This window comes from Eulemur rufifrons, chromosome 3, assembly GCF_041146395.1.
Source record: "Eulemur rufifrons isolate Redbay chromosome 3, OSU_ERuf_1, whole genome shotgun sequence".
Taxonomy (NCBI): Eukaryota; Metazoa; Chordata; class Mammalia; order Primates; family Lemuridae; genus Eulemur; species Eulemur rufifrons.
In genome coordinates, this window is record NC_090985.1 from 92,865,779 (window position 1) to 92,883,291 (window position 17,513).

At 39.3% G+C, this 17,513-nt stretch overlaps 1 protein-coding gene across 2 annotated transcripts in view; it reads left to right on the forward strand.

Annotated features, from left to right (window-relative positions):
- The window catches only part of CA8 (carbonic anhydrase 8), a 70,375-nt gene that overhangs the window by 34,575 nt on the left and 18,287 nt on the right, over positions 1-17,513 (forward strand). The window contains exon 4 of one of the 2 annotated variants that reach the window (XM_069466466.1): positions 16,768-16,863. The exons of the other annotated variant lie outside the window; for it this stretch is intronic. Within the exon in view, the coding sequence (XP_069322567.1) occupies positions 16,768-16,863 (96 nt within the window). The remainder of the gene's footprint in view (positions 1-16,767; positions 16,864-17,513) is intronic. 2 annotated transcript variants of the gene reach the window in all.

Sequence of the window (17,513 nt, forward strand, 5' to 3'; positions counted from 1 at the left end):
TCATCCAATGTCATGGGGATGGTAACAGTTGCAATTTTAATTTGGTATCCTGTCACCAATGCTTATCAGTATCACAGGAATATATAATGTTCCTGAGTAAGCCTAATCATGCAGTACTTTACCAAAGGGAAATTATGTTGTTGATCTTAGGTAACAGCTATTTTATGCCTCTAGTTTACATATTATGATTGTAGCTATGATAGTAGCACATGTTGTCCTTGTCCACATCAATAATCAACCCTTTCTGGAAAGTTATTAAGCTACTCACATTAATAAATTACTAATAAAATCTGCTTGATTGTTAGAAAATATTGATGTGAATATAAGACATTTGGGATTAGGTTTATACTCTTAAAAATCACTTTAGCTGATGATACATTTTATGGCCATTGATCATTGGTTTACATTCTTCGTGTCTTTATTTTTTAGGACATTATAAAATGATATAGAAAATGTCTTTTAGAATATTATTTTGTAAAAAGCTTTAAATCAGAGCAAAAAGCTCAATCCACTTGTCTTCTCTTAGACACAATTTTATTTTCAAGAAATATTGCTTTTTGTCTATTGGAAGCCCACATTTGGATTGTAATGAAAATTTTATTTATTAAGTTATTTATGCTATGCATTAATAAACGATTTGATGTAAGTAACTAATGGAGTATTTTTGCTCAACATCCTATATTTCTATTGCAGGAATGCATTGGTTTCAGGTAAGTAATGGAAGAGACAACTAAGAAATAGTAGGAAATATTTCCTTCTACATTACAAGAACTCTCAAAGGGCAGTTCCAGGGTTGGTTGATTCAGCTAGCTGCTCAGCCACATTTCCAAGGACCAGTTTCTTTCTGTTTTTCTGCTAAGCCATTTCAGCATTTTGGCTTTTCCTCTTTGCTTTGTTCACTGCTGGCTGTGAGATAGTGGCTGCTTCACCTCTAAGCATCAAATCCTGGCAAATTAATGGTTAAAGGTTGTAAGAGGAGGGACTTAATTTTCTTGCATTAAAAAAATATTAATAACTTTGTTGAGATCTAATTTATGTACCATAAAATTTATCAATTTAGAGTGTACAATTCAATGGTTTTATTATATTTATAGTGTTGTGCTACTATCACTGTAGAATACTTTCTTTACTCCAAGTAGAAACAGTCACTACCAATCCCCACTCCCTCCAGCTCTGGGCAACCACTAATCTGTTTTTTGTCTCTATAGATTTGCCTGTTTTAGACACTTCCTATAAGTGGAATCATGCAATATGTGGTCTTTTCTGGCTGCATTCTTTTACTTAGAATAACATTTTTATAGTTCATTCCTATTGTAACATGTATCAGTACATACTGCATTCCATATTATTGCTGAAGAGTATTCTGTTATATGCCACGTTTTGTTTAATATTCATCAGTTGTTGGATATTTGGTTTGTTTTCACTTTTTGGCTATTATCAATAATGTGCTATGCACATTGGTGTACAAATTTTTAAGTGAATACATGTTTTTATTTCTCTTGGGTATATTCCTAGGAGTGGAATTGCTGGGTCATATGGTAACCCTGTGTTTAACATTTTAGAAATCGATAATCTGTTTTCCAAAGACTGTACCATTTTACAATACCACCAGAAATGTATAAGGGTCCCAAATTCTCCATATCCTAGCCAATACTTGTTATTGTCTGTCGTTTTGATTATAGTTGTTCTAATTGGAGTGAAGTGTTATCTCATTGTGGTTTTGATTTTCATTTCTATAATGATTTTTCATGTGGTTATTGGTCATTCATATATCTTTCTATTCAAATTCTTTGCCCATTTAAAAACCTGGGTTATTTGTCTTGTTATTGAATTGTAAGAATTCTTTATTCTGGATACAAGTACTTTATCAGACATATGATTTGCAAATATTTTCTCTTATTTTGTGGGTTATCTTTTCACTTTCTTGACTGTTTGAAATGTAAAAGATGAAGTCAAATTAATCATTTTTTTCTCTTATTGGTTGTGCTTTTATAGAGAAATAACATACATACAGAAAAGTGCCCAAATCATAAGTGTACAATTTGTTGCATTTTCACGAAGTGAACAAAGCATTTCAGATTAATAAACAGAACATAACCAAATCTCTCGGAAGCTCCCTGCATGGCTTCTCCAAGGTTAAGTACAATCTTGACTTCTAGCATCATAGACAAGTTTTGTCTGTTTGGGGATTTTATATAAATTGAATCATACAGTATGTGTTAGTGTCTGGCTTTTTTTCATTCAACTTACGTTTAGAGATTCATCTACATTGTGGTATACACTTTTCATTTGTTAATTTTCATGGTATAGTATTCCATTATGTGAAATTTTTGCAGCATATTTATTTTGCTGTTGACATAAATTTAGATTGCATTCAAGTCCAGTCTGTTAAAATAGAGCTTCTTTGAATACTCTGACATTTTGATGATCATACACCTAGAATTGGAGCCCATGTTATATCGTAGGCACAGTTCAGTTGTAGTGGATACACAAGTGGTTGCACCAGTCCATGTTGCTGCCAGTTTTATGAGTCTCTTTTTAAGAATTAGGAAACATTCCCCCCTTACTTCACCCTTTTTACCCCTACCCTGCATCAGAATTCTCCTTATGTATAATTGGCCAGAATTTCTGTACTTGCAGGTTCCTAAAACAGTCATTTCAAGGGAAATGACAAGGCTGCAACTGTCTGTTCTAATCAAGATGCACCCTGTGGGGCGAGGAGGGGTCTGAGATTCCGTACGCCTGTGGCCTCCTCATGTATAAATGCAGTTGGGGTTCTGTTAGAATTGCGGATAGGGAAGGGGAACGGATGGTGGGTGGACGTCAGCTGTGTGTGCCGAACGAGGGAACATCCAGTTAAACCAATTAGATGCCTATCTGAAAAGGTGACATTTTACTCCATGAAGTATCTCTTCGGTTATTACTTTGCAAATTACCTGGCCTTTTAGTTTCAGGGTAGCTAAATGTAGTAAATGCTTAATAAATATTTTAGGTAGTAATCATATTTTTCTCATTTTAATTTGCATTTTTCTAGCATTATATTTTTCTTAGGCCTGCCAGTATAAATTGAATGTCTGCCTTTGTGGTCAGATGTTTATGGCTGTCCTCACTTTTATCTTCCTTCCCGTGCCTTATTGAAAATGTGCTTTGAAGTGGTCACTGTAAGGTGGTTAGTATTTTCCCCACATAAACAATGTTTTTATTAATCTTTTGTTCCTATTAAAGGCTTTAAAGGAAATTAAATTAAAAGGAAATGAATTAATTTCCTTAAATTAATTAATTAAAGGAAATTAATTAAAAATATTTAATGCTATTATATAAAAGCAAAGATAATAAAATAAGTGTACCTCTGTAATCGTTTTAGGTAGCAAAATTATCTTCTGAGTTACATTACTGTACAGGAAGGAAGGCCCTTGCTTTTCCACAGGGCCCATTTCAGTGAGTATGTATACACATAAAAATACGGTTTTATCATTGATATATTCTTTCTGTATAAAACAAATGTTATCCATAATAAAAACTTTTAGATAATAATAATTTTGTTTCTGTTATTTGATTTCCATAGGATTTTTGAGAATGCTTTGGAGGGCTAAGGTGATAAAGGGATTGAGTATCGTAGTCTATGTACTAGTTGTGCAGCTGGGACTACGCAGACCAGGGCAGTGAGCATCGCTGGGGAGTAGGGACCCTGGCCAGTCCTGGAGAGGCAGGCAAGATTGGGTGTAAGTGCAGTCCTCGTTTCCTAGCTGGTACTTGCATATCTGCCCTCTGAACATTTAAAGCACTTTTGTCATTGATGATTATTTATCTGGATTATGTACAAAATACAATAATCTTGTTTTAGAAATGTTTCCCCCTGTTTAGAAATGTGTCGATATGCACTGTGCAGAATTGAAGTGTATTACCATGTAAATGTAGGTAAAGTTTCCTCTCTGAATTGTTATGCTTTTTCTGGTTCACACCCATTGATGCCTTTCCTGTTCCTAGTTGACCTTTTTTTTTTACCCAAGCTGTTTTTGTACATGTTCCACCTCACTCAGGGAAAGTGATACTTTACCTTGTCACAGGATTGAGAAGGAACTTGGGTGCTATCCTTTAGGTCACTAGTGTGTTAAAATCCAGTTTTCTAGAATGTCCTTTAAAATACCATTTGGTTGTCTGTAGCACTGTTGTGGTATTAGCAAGAGAGTCTTACACAAATCTCAGGGAAGCCTGGTCCCCTTTAATTAGCACTAGAAGTAATGTGGTTTGTGATGAGTTTGCTAAAGAATGGTTCTTTGTGCAACTCTCTTGAGCAACAAGTGAGTTGGATTAGTTTGTTATGATTTTAAAGTAAATTACAAAACTTATATAAATAAGGAAGTACTTTATGGGGAAAGCATAGGTGTAGATTTTTACAGAGCTTTTTGTCTTCCAGATTAGGGCAGTTTCATTTAGTTGTACAGGGAGAAACAATCCTCTATTTCAGGGAATGTTTTTAGTAGAATTCTGTTATATATGTATATATTTATTTCTTTAGCCTGTCAAAGTTCACTCTTCTCACAATATTTTGAAGATATAGTGTGTTTATATTGTTGGAAAGTTTTGTAGCCCTTGCATTATCTCATGGCCATGGAGTTGCTGCAAGATGCATTTTACCAGGGAGTGGTGGGAATGCTTATGAAGACTGTCTCTGTGCCAGACACATGCCTTGCCTTATTTAATCATTAAAATATCCCTTAGAGGTAGATACTGTTATGTCTGTTTTTCAGCTGATTAATCAGGTCAAGAAACATCAAATAAGTTGCCCAAGGTTCCTGAGACTTGGATCAAGTACCATTCTCTTCCCTCTGTATTCTATGCCTTCCCATATTGCTAATAAAATGATTGTGATTTTTGCTTTACATAACTGCAGTTCAAAAATTGAAAGCATTCGAGGATGTGGTGTTAACAGACAGCTACCTTTTCAGGTGTAGTGAGAATTAAAATGGAGTGTTTTTAAAAAGCATTTTCAGATAAATACATTTTATTATAAATTGTTATGTTTTGAATATTATAATTGGATTTAAAAAATATTGTTCCTGAAAACTAAGTTATTAGGCAATGTATTAGGTATATAAAGTTGGAGTGTAAAAATTGACAGTGGTATTTCAGAGAGAAGTGAAGTAGTGCTGAATTTTAAATCCAGTTAAAATTGCTTTATATGCATTCTTATTACTTAAAAGAGCTTATTTCTATAATTGCTATCACCAACATACCTGAAACAGTTAATACATAATGAACCACATTTTTCACAGTTACAAAGACTGTATTAATAGAAAGACATATTCTTTTAGTGCATTGCGTGGTAAGGAGTTTGGATGGTGCCCGTGGACAGGAGGGAGCATCCAGGGAGCCGGCGTGCAGTGTGCAACTGCAAGAGAGAGAATGAACTTGGGCTGCCAACTTTGGGAGGCATGGACACTAGTTAAGAGACTTGGGCAGAAGGTTTAGCAATAGATTATGGATCTCTGAACTAAGGAATTGGGGATGGGAATCAGCCAAGTGGATGAATTTGGGAGATTTCATGGAGATAGAAATAACAGGACATAGCTCTTGGTTGTTTGTGAGGGAACAGGATGATGGAAGAGATTTCTGGCTGGGATTCCATCACCAGAGCTGGGAAGCGAATAGGGAGACACAGCCTGAGAGGCGGTGCAGGGAATTCAGCTGTGAAATGCTAACTTTAAAATATCCCACTGGAGTCTGGGTGAGGTGGCTCATGCCTGAAATCCCAGCACTTTGGGAGGCTGAGGCAGGGGCATCGCTTGAGGCTAGGAGTTTGAGGTTGCAGTGAGCTATGATGATGCCACTGCACTCTAGCCCGGGCAACAGAGTGAGACTCTGACATTCATTCATTCATTTATTCATAAATAAATAAATAACTCACTGGAGATATCTCCTTGGGGAGTATAATAAAGGGATCTAGCCTCAGGACAGAGATTTTGTTTAAAGGTGTTGATTTTGGAGTCATGGACCTCCAGGTGACGATTGAAAACACGGGAGTAGGTGGGATCAGCCAACAAGAATATGCTCAGTGAGAAGAGTGAGGTGGAACCCCGATAGAACCACCTTTTGAGGGTGTCGAGGGGAGCGAGCCAGTAAAGGAGCCTGAGATCTAACAGCTGTCTTAGAAGGGGGAAACCAGGAGAGAGCGATGGCACAGACAGGCGGGGATGTCACATGCTGCAGAACAGGCAGTTACACCCAGGCCAGACACGGGTGATTTAGCAGAAGAAGTTCCCCGGTGAACGTGGTGAGCAGTTTCCCTAAAGTGATAGCGATGAGAGACAGATTTCAGTGGGTTGCAGAGGAAATGGGCGGGGAGGAGGTGCTGATGAGGAATGTAGGTGAGTTTTTAAAAGAGTTTGCTGTGAAGAAAAAGTAGTAGGAGGGCATGTGAAGTCAGGAAAGCACTTTTTTTAAGATAAGAAATATCTACATATCTGTAAATAATAGTGAGAAGGAAGTAACGGAGAGGGAGATGTCAGGTCAAAGGCTCAGAAGAGAAAAGAACTGGTGGACCAAACACCGGTGAGTGGCTGGGGGGCCGAACGGAGCAGAGCAGGGGTAGGCGGTTTCTCCCAGGAAAGAGGGTGTACGACCTTGTCAGGAGGAGGGAGGAATGACTGGCTGGAGGTCCTGGCAGGAAGCAGGGACCGTTCCGTGGATGGCTTCATTTTCTCTGGGAGGCAGGTGACCTTAGTGTTAGAGTGTTAATGATATGCATGAGGGGTTGCTAACTGGCGGGCCTTTGGGGCTGGATTTACAGATGGCTCCAGCTGGCACCCTGTTTTGTAAACTGTGGGATTTAAACACCCGGGGGCAGGGCGCAGCACTCCCTGTCCGTGCTTCCTGTTCCCGCTTCGCGGAGACCTTTGAAGTTATGACTGTGATGGAGGTGATCTGGGTTTCTAGTGGAAAGCATTATTAGTTATCTTTAAATTTTAAGAAAATAAATAGGTGAGTTCAGACAGCATAATGAGAAATGCCACCACCTGAGACAAGTGAGCACACCTGTGATTTCCAGGACAGGGAGCTGGACCATCCAGCCCTGCCTACCCCTCTCTTGCCAGCTTCAGCTTCTCCCTGCTCTGACTCCTCTCTAGCCAGCACACACCTGCTTCATATGTGCTAGGAGCTTTCCGGAGAATATTCCTTGCCCTTGTAATGGCTTTACACAAGCCATAGTTCATCTCTCTCTTACAGCTGAGGCTCAGAGGGTTTTCCCAGGAGCTGGAGGGAGACTGTTCATCAGCACCCGGTGTGCCGTGGACCAGCCTTTGCCTCACCAGTCGTGTCTTGCGTTGCACACTCTCTGTTCCTTTCCCCGGCTTTTCTGCTCTCTACAGAGAACTTTGCAGTTCCTCCGTGCTTTGTGTGAGCATTCACACTGTGAATTCTAGCCTGCTCTGTCTTCCTTAACTCTCCCTTGTGGAGTGGAGGTGGTGTGGGGTGGTGGAGCCACACCACCTGGGTCCACATCCTGGCCCTGTCACTTGTTAGCTTCATGATCCGGGGCAGGTTACTTCACCTTTTGAGCCTCCATTTACTTCTTGTCAACATGGAGTATTGTTGATAGGCATAGAATCTACCATTATGAAGATATTAATGAGGACTGAATGAAGTAATATTTGTAAAGCAGAGTGCTATGTAGATAATGTATTAATAACATCAGTGCTTATTAAATCAATAAAAATACCCACAGCATCCTCTGTCATTTTAATTGTGCACTAACCCTTTTCACTCATCTTTTTCTTCTATTGGGCTCCATGTTTCATATTTTTATGTATTTACAGCCTGGATTCTTTTGGAACAAGATTTGAAGTCTTTGTATTTCCAACGTCAGAAGCAGTGGACGCTGAAACTCTAGACACTGTTGGTGCTCAATAAATGTTGAGATGAATGCTGCCTTTATTTCTGAACTCTTTTGTCAGTTGCGGCTCTCATTTGGGCATCAGGGGGGAGGATTACAGCTATTATTCATGGAGTCATTGTATAGAATGAACAGATCCAATCTATAAATGACTTACCTTCTATAACACCAAGACTCTTTGACAATCTCTTTACTTTGCCTTCTTTTACAAAATAATAAATGAAGTATAAGGAATTTAAGTTACAGCAACTTAATTGCAGCCATAACCCACAATTCAGATTTTTTTTTTTTTAAGAAAGTGAGAGGTAGGATGTTTTCTGGAAAACCAAAAACTCAGTGTCAAAGAATCGGTTTTAATTGCTTCTGATCTTACAGTAAATATAAAATATATAAAAATGATACACTTTTTCCTTTCTTTGACTCACATGACAGCTCTAACAAGCCTCTCGCAACCTTTCAGAGTGAATTCCTAAAGGGAGCTTCATTTTTGGGAAAAGAGCCCAATAGGGTTATGATGCTTGGTTCTCAAGAAGACAGCAATATTAAAGTAAACAGCAGGAAATTAATCAGCATTTAAAGAGATCATTCTGCTTTGAAAGAAAATCCTTTCATAAATTACATAGAACTAGTGCCTTTTTAATTGAAGATTCTGAACCCTAAGAACACCATAAATACCTTTTGGTATTAATGTATTAATGGACAAAGTTGCTCTGAAACACTCTAACATATTCTCTCTTGTTTCTCTGTTACTTATATAAGATGATACATAATTAAGTCTAGGCAAACATAACAGTAGGTGACAGCTAGAGTTAGAATTTCAAATAATTTATTTTCCATTCCATGCTTTACAGCGCTTTGTCGCTATTATATCTGTCTACACCTTGAATGTCCTTCCCTGAATAGGAGCTGCATAATATATTGCCAGTGACATCTGAAAGTGCAGCAGCACCTGTCAATAACACAGACTAAATCTCGGTTTATCTGCAGATGAATGGGCTGCTGCTTGTAATTAAGAGAGAATCTGGAGAGAGATGGTGCTTTCCCTGTTAACTGTTTTTCAGTTGTTTAATGACCCATTTTGTTACTCAAATGTTTCACTTCCAGCTTCCTCTTTTTTCCTTTTTATTTCAATGCTTAGTATCTTCTTTTTTCAATCCCCCTAGTATCACGAGGGTAGTGGAGACATAATTATTATTTTTTCTTTCTCTAATGTCATAGTGCTGAGTGTTCTGTGAATGGATGTTTGGCTATAGTAGAGCATGGGTAGTGAGATGTTTGTCCTTGGAAACTCAAAATTTGTTGAGACCTGCCACAACTTTCTATAGTTGGATTTCTTTGGGGCTGAGGACAGCAATTCAGCAAAACCAGGACACAGAAGTCAGGACCTGTTCTTGATATTGCCTTTTCTTCTGTGAATCTGTGCTATATAATGGCCCAACTCAAGGGAAAGTTCTTAATGACTATAGATCAGAAGAAAAATAGTTTTCAGGTTCAGTGACATCTGAGTTCATAGGTTATGTTGAATACTTGTGGTTTATCAAAGTTTGCAATAGCCTGTGATTCCTTCAGGTTTCACTTTTGACCATTAAAGGATAGATGAAAAGAATATGAAATGTCAAAGGTGAACTTTGCTCACAGTCAAGCATACTGATTTCAGCTACCTTCTAATTTCTGTTTCCTGACAATCTTGCCCACTTTACAGGATGATTGGCCTTGTTCCTTGTTTTATCCTGATGCCTCTACGTTCTGCCCCTGTGCCTTTCGTGGTATTGAAACTGCCAACAGAGTAATCTTAAAAACAATAGGTCCAAAGTCTCTTTCTGTCCTCATTTTCCTTTGTTTCTTTGCAGCCATTGCAGCTTTGTTGCTGGTATAGCCTTGACATTATTGATGACCACGCCTTATTCTAGAACGTCTTTTCTCTTTTATCTTAACAGCACTCTGGAATTTTCTGTGCTTTCTCCTGCAGATGTGATATTTTCCTTTTCCTCATCTCACCATTTTCCAAAGCTCAGTCCTTGGCCCTCTGTCAATTTCTTTCAAGACGATCCAGTGGTGAACTGACTCCATACGGCGGCATCTCTCCAGGGGCATCTGCTGCCTGCAGCTTTGGCCCCTCCCCAAGGCAGCTCTGATTCTGCATCTCTCATGACTGGGACGCTAGTGTGACTGTTCTGGTGTAGGTTTACGCTTCTATCTGAAACCGAACTCATCTTACTGTTGATCAGTGGTTTCAGTGGAAATCCCGGTTATCCTTCCTTTCTTCCTCTTCCTGTTCCTTCATATCTGTTGGTTCAAGTTCTCTCTCTCTGTCTCCATCTCCCATCATCCTGCATCCCCCAGCCCCCACCTCTCATCCCTGTCATCTTCAGTCTCCATCTCCAGTCTGTCTGTCTTTCTATCAAATGCCTGTCAAGGCTGAGGAGGAGAAGTAGGATCTGGATGTGTGTCCAGACAGGGTGGGGAAAGGCATTCCAGGTGAGTGGAACATAAACACAACAGGGAGGTTGTTGTGAGGAGGTGGGAGTCGCACTTGGTTGGAGCATTTGGGGGATAGTCAGGGTGGGGAAGGATGGGGTTAGAGACATGTAAGCCTGATGTGGCTAGAAAATAGAGGAAATTAGGGATTTTTGAACAGAGGAAATATGGTGAAAGTCGAATTCAGGAGAGATTAGTTGGGCTTTGTAATGTAAATGCTAGGGGCCAGGAGAGGCCTTGGTGAGTTGCAGACAGAGGATGGAGGCCCAAGGTCTCAAGCCTGGGAGGCTGGGGTGCTACTGAGAGTCAGCAAGGGGGCTCATTTGAAGGGATTTGATGTTATTTCTAGAAATATTCATCTTGAGGTGACAATAAGACATCTGAGAGGAAATGTCCATTAAGCATTTACAGATAGGAGGCTGCAGAACTTGTGTAAGCGCCCAGGGCTGGGGAAACAAATTTGTCAGTCATAATTGCCTTTTCAGTTTTTACTACTTTTTCCATTCCGCGTGATTCATTTTTTGGTACTTTAATGCTGTCATGTTATTTATGTTAACAATAAACCTCATTTATCTTGAAGATAGCTTTCTGTTAAGCTGCCATGAAATCTTCAAACTTATTTTTCTTGGTGACAAATAAATTATCATAAGGCTATGGCTTGTCAAAGTTTCATAACTTTGGACAAATTTATCTATTGCTGTGAGTTAAGTACATTAAGATTAACGTTTCGCAGGTACTGGTGGTAAAGCAGCGTAATCAATTGCAGGAAATGTGAATTTGTGAGCCCTTAGCGAAAGCTCAGCCAAAGGTTTTCTCTAAAACTGTAAAAGGATGCCTCACAGTTGTTTTCCTGTTGTCAGAGTTTTCAATCAAGGCACGAGAGTCATTGTGCTGCTAGAGTAATAATGATCTTTGCTTCTCTGTCTTTGTCACACTTGCCGCCTGTTGCTGCCTGGTGGTCGGGGAGTGGTGGGGTGGGGAGAAGAGTGGTAAGGGGTGAGGAAAGACTCAGCTTTAATTGTTGCAGAAAACCACTTTCTCCTACTCTGACATGCCCAAGCTGGGAGGAAGCCAAAGCCTTTTGCCTGTTGAGGGAGAGTCACTGACGGGCGCTTGGAAACCGCCTGTATTTTCAGCCGAGGAGGGATTCTCGGTCCCTGTTTTCAAGCACTGTTGTTGGTAGCCATAGTAGGAGTTGGAGTTCAAACTGCAAGAGGCAGCCCCTCAGCCACCGGCTGTGCAGTGTGTTTACAAGGCCAAGAATGTCTTGGCTCCTGAAGGCTTCATCCGGGTCCTGCCTGGGGCCATCTTCAGTCCAGTGGATGCCGAAGGGGTTAGGTGACCCTGTGTATGGGCCGCCTGCGTCTAGGCTGCAGATACAGGGCTAATGCCACTCAATCCCTGTGCTCCTTAGAAACGGTGAGCAGCATTTATATATGTGGTCTTCACTGTAAACTGGCAAGCCGCTCTCCATTCTCCAGATCCATCCCCCTGCCTCTGTGCCTTTGCTGGCTGTCCATAACTGATGCTAATGACCGCAAAATGTGGTAAGAATGTAGAAATAAAGAGAATACCATGAGAAGACAGAGAGAGGCGAGGCGTGAATAATCTAAGCTTTTGAGATACAGCTCTATGTTACAGAGAGACCGAAGCTCAAAGAAGTTAGTGACTTGTGAAGTTCACACAGCTACAGAGTTGTGGAACTGAAACAAGAATATAAGACTTGTGATTCCAGCTCAGAGGTCTTTTATGAGAGCACATTGCCGCTAAAGAATTTATCAATGGAGTTGCAGAAGTGCGCAGTGTTGCCGCCTCTCCATTCTGCCCTCTCCGTAGACCAGACACACCCCAGGGCATGTCTGTACCGTTAGGCTTTGAAGTGCATCTTCTGAGTCCCCTCAGCGGATAATAGCTGTCTGCTTGGGCCTCTTTTAAGCCAGTTCATAAGATGGTTGGGAAAGACTGCTTCCCCTCCCTTGGACTCAGAGGGCCGCTTCATCACTTTCTAACCCATATCCTTTCCAGCATATGGTTGTCCATGCAGACCCACGGGTGTCTGCGTGAATTTGTGTAACCATCTGCATTAGAACAAACTTTGGAGCACATGTCCTTAATATGTGGATATTTGTTAATAAATTATATTCATGTACTAAGATATATTAATATTTATATTTTATATCTTGTGATTGAAAAATTGACATAGAAAGACATTAGATAAAAATCAATATAAGTCAAAGTTCTAATATGTTCCTTCTGATCATCAGAGGATTGTTCTGTCCCCCTATCCCTCCTCCCCAAAGGAAACGTATTTAATCTTAGAAGAATAAATCCCAAATGTTGTCACTTTAATTTTTAGGGTCTTTTTTCTTTTTATACCCGTTGCTACTAGTCTTCTTTAGATTTAAATTTCTATTGGTCTGTACACTTTTTTATTTATATAAATAAAGGGAGAGGGAGAAGGGGAGGGGGGAGAGAGAGGGAGAGAAGAGTTTGGGATTTAATTTAAGGAATTGGATCATGTGATTGTGGGAGTCAGTAGGTCTGAAATCTGCACGACAGGCTGAAGGCTGGAAATTCATGCAAGAGTTGAAGCTCAAGTTTGAAGACTAGAAACTCAGGCAGAATTTTTATCCTGCACTCTGGAGGCAGAATTCCTTCTCCTTTGGGGGACCTCAGCCTTTGCTCCTGAGCCCTTCAACTGATTGCATGAAGCCCACCCACATTATGGAGGGTAATCAGCTTTGCTCTAAGTCTATTGGTTTAAATGTTAATTGTATCTAAAAACACCTTCACAGCAGCATCTATACGGGTGTTTGACCAAACTTTCGGGTACCCTAGCTTAGCCAAGTTGACACATAAAATTAACCATCCGCATCCCTATCATAATTTTTCAGCTGGAACTTCAGTAGTAGCCTCCCAGTTTATATTCCTGGCCTCCAATATCTACTACTTCCCATCCATCTGCTATACTGTCAAAAGGACCTTTGAAGGAAAGAGGGTATTATGGGGAGTTTGAGTGATTCTAGGCAGCATAATTAATAATTTTCATTGCAATAATATATTGCTTTAGCATTTCCTAAAGTATAGTTATGATACATTTAAAGCTCTGTGTGGACTGACCCCTCTACCTTTCCAGCCTCACCTCTTGTCGTTGCCAAACTCAGATACCCTCTCGCTACCCACAGAGTTACTCTTCGTTCTTCACATACACTAATAACTCTCCTGCCTCTATAGCTTTGCTGTATTGAACAGAACCAGAACTAATTAATATAAAGCAAAATATGATATGATTATAGGAATAAAGAAGGGGCTATGGCAGAACAGAGGTTGATGTGAATAATTCAATTCATGAGATACGAGAAAACTGCATTATGGTAGCAAGGGAGGAAAGGGTGGGATAGATGGTGTTACGGGCTGAATTGTTTCCCCCCCCCCCCCCAGTTAATATGTTGAAGTTCTAACTCCCGGTACATCAGATAGAGTCTTTACAAATGTAATTGGGTTAAAATGAGGTCAGTAGTGTGGGCCCTAATCCAGTATGGCTGGCATCCTTATAAGAAGAGAAAATTTGGACACAGACTCCTGCAGAGGCAAGACTGTGTGAAGACAAAGGGAGAAGGTGGCCATCTGCAAGACAAGGAGACAGGAGTCAAAAGGAAGCCTTTATCTTGGACTTCCAGCCTCCAGAACAGCGAGGAAATAAGTTTCTGTTGTTTAAGCCCCTTGGTCTGTGGAACTTTGTTCCCACAGCCAGAGCAGACTGATACAGATGGATTGGGAAAGCTGTCAGGAGCAGAACAAGCGACATCGGAGGGCAGAGCAACGCAGAGTGCACTGTGCCTGTGGGTCTGGTGCCTGGGGTACCACACTAGGTTACAGCTGAAGTTTGGCCCGTTTCGAAATGTATTGGAAATTTGCCTGGTACTTGAATGAACCATCCTCTAATGGTGTGAAAAGAGGGTCTCTGATGTTTTCTTTGGTCTTAAAATGAGATAAAGCACCTTCAAGAGAAGAGGGTTTCACAGTACCAGGACGGAACTTTGTGTTTTAAAGCTCGGGTCACTTGTTGACTGTGAGGGAAGGAGTCTCTCCTGCCTGAGCCGCGAAGTCTCAGGTGATGACTGGCGACCCGTACAGTAGAAGGGAGGACAGGTAGAGGTTCTCTTGCTACTTTCATCTGTGTTACTTTGCTGTTATTTCCATTAGCCTTTTTAATTTGGATTGGCTGAAATTCTAGCATTTTCTTTAACTTTTCTTTTCTTTCTTTTTTAAAAATGGACTAATTTTTAGAGCAGTTTTAAATTTATAGAAAAATTATGAAGACAGTACAGAAAATTCTCATATGCCCCATAGCCAGTTTCTCCTATTATTAATATTAACATTTTATATTAGCATGGCACATTTGTTACAATTAATGGATACATTATTGAGTCTATATTTTATTCATATTTCCTTAGTTTTTCCTTAAAGCCCTGTTCCAGGATCTCACCTATGACACCATGTTACATTCAGTTCCCATGTTTCCCTAGGCCCCTCTTGACTGTGACATTTTCTAGGGTTTTCCTTGTTTTTGATGACCTTGACAATTTTAGGGAGTACTACTCAGGTATTTTGTAATGTCCCTTACTGAGATTTGTCAGATGTCTTTCTTATGACTGGATTGAATTGTGGGTTGCTGGGCAAAAGAGCACAGCAGCACAGTGCCATTTTTGTCACCTAGCAAGGATACATACTATCGACGTGACAAACCACTGTTGATGTTGACCTTGATCAGACAGTATTTGTTAGGTTTCTCCACTGTAAAGTCACTATTTTTACCCCCTTTCTGTACTGTGCTCTTTGAAGCAGTCACCATGCACAATCCACATGTAAGGACCCTCAGTTTTTTTTAAACACAAAAAAATGTGAAGCCATTTTTGAAGAGCCCGGGTGAGTGATGATGTTTTTGAGTTATGAGGAGTGGGAGAAAGAAAAACCCATGCTTTTCTGGTTTATTCACGTTTTGTTTCCTCCAAAAAATGCCCCATGATGTTTCTATGAGAAGTAAGAAAAATGTCAGTTTGAACTTTGGGCCTTCTTTGTGGGTTTAATTAAGGCAATCAGTTCTTATCTTTACTGCTAGGACTGCTATGCTATTGTTGCGGACAGAGAAGGAAAGATTAAAATTACTCTGTGTTGTATGGTTAATTGAGAGGTTATAGAACATGCTTTTCTTAAAGGCAGTGCCTTGACAGTTACATTTACTGGGCAGTTACAGTCTGTGAGTTTTTCACAGCCTGACTTGGCTGAGCCTTGGTTATAATTTTTTCCTAAATTCCTGCTTCTATTATTGGCAGAGAACTTTATTACCTCCCTCTAGTGGTCAGTTTTATAATCTCAAATTCTACTTGGACAAATTCAGCAGTGGTAAAATCAGATTTGTGGCAATCCTCATGATAATTTTCCTCAATATTTTAGTATAGATGATAAAAGTACATAGTGGTTGAATTTTAGCTATGTCTTTTTGGATAATTTTAATAATTTTTAATTAGATAATTTTAAATGAGGTTTTTTAAGGTAGTAAGTAATTATAACTTGATTAAAAGCTTTAGTGATAAAGGTAGTATTCTAGGCAGAAGGTTTATCTAGCTACTATTGTACTAAGAACCTCAATGGCCATTTGATTTTTAACCAGGGAATTGAATTTGGCTTCTTGCAAGTGTTTTATCAGTGCTGTAGGAGCAAGTGCATATTCTAGATAAACTTAAAAGTTGCAAAGCTTTATGAGGCTAGGAGTGAGGGAATCCTCTGAGCATTGTTTGTCATTTCTTTGCAGATAAAATTTTATCTCCAGTGCAGGAAATAGCCATCTTTTAGAGACTCACATCAGCATTCATTATTTTACTATGGCTTTAAAAAAATGCAGCATTTTTTATAGGGTGTTATCTCTAGATATTCTTGGAAAGTTGAAATAATTTACCGGAACTAGAGACTGGCTTGGTACATTTCCTGATGGAAATACTGGGTGACGCAGTATTTGATTATGCAGGTACTAATCCTTTGAATGAGTTCTAGTGTTTGTGCCCAGACCTGGAGTTTTGTTTTATTGAGATCCAGAGGGGACAACATTTAAGGAAAGACAACTAAATCCATGTGAAAACCATGAGTGCCCCTAGATGTGTTCCTCCTGATCAGGACTAACCTGAACTCGAGAGGGTGATCCACTAAACATTGGTTCTGTTCAGAAATAAGAAGGAAGCAATTCACGCAGAGAACTCATATGAAGGCAGTAGTCTATTTGTGTCTGTTTGTGCATTTGACACCATGTAGATACAGAGAAAAAATTGATGTCTTTTATTTTCTGAATAGAAGTAGTACATTAAAAATGAGTGATCTGTCTCTTGCTGCCCACCCAGCTCCATCTGATCCACTGGAACTCCACTCTGTTTGGCAGCATTGATGAGGCTGTGGGGAAGCCGCATGGAATCGCCATCATTGCTTTGTTTGTTCAGGTAAATGATCTGCTATGATTATTGTATCATTTAGAGATGCTTATTTCTAAATCATTTTTGAAAATACTTTTTATTCTCTCAATTTTATTACTTAGAGGTGAAATTAAATATATAAACAGACAACACTGAAAATTTAAGGATAGAAAACTTGATCTTTGTGAGCCTTCAGCCATATTCATTGGTAGAAAATAGTTCATTTATTTATTAGAAATTTTCTTCATAGTGGCATTCAGGGTCTTTGGAGAAATGATTTAGAAAATGTCTCCTGAAGGCAGAGTTCATTTTATATATGAAAAAGAATTTCAGAAAATGTTTTTAGAACCTGGCTTATAGCAAAATCTAAGAAAAAACCATAATACAATTATGTAGTGGATTACTTTAGCTCTTTGTAATTGATAATTTTCACTTGAAGATGATTTGAAGTGCCTTATAGAAAATGCTGATAAAATAAGACTGGCAGAGATGTCAGCAGATACAATCAGTATAAGATTTAGGTTTGTGCTCTGTGATAGGCAAAGGATATTATACAAATTTAGCCAAACATTCTTTCAAAGGTAAAAATTTAATTCATTTTTTAAGGTGAATCTTTTAAATTTTGTCTTTTTATCTATTTGACATAATAAAAGATTTAGAGGTGAAAAAGACCCTGG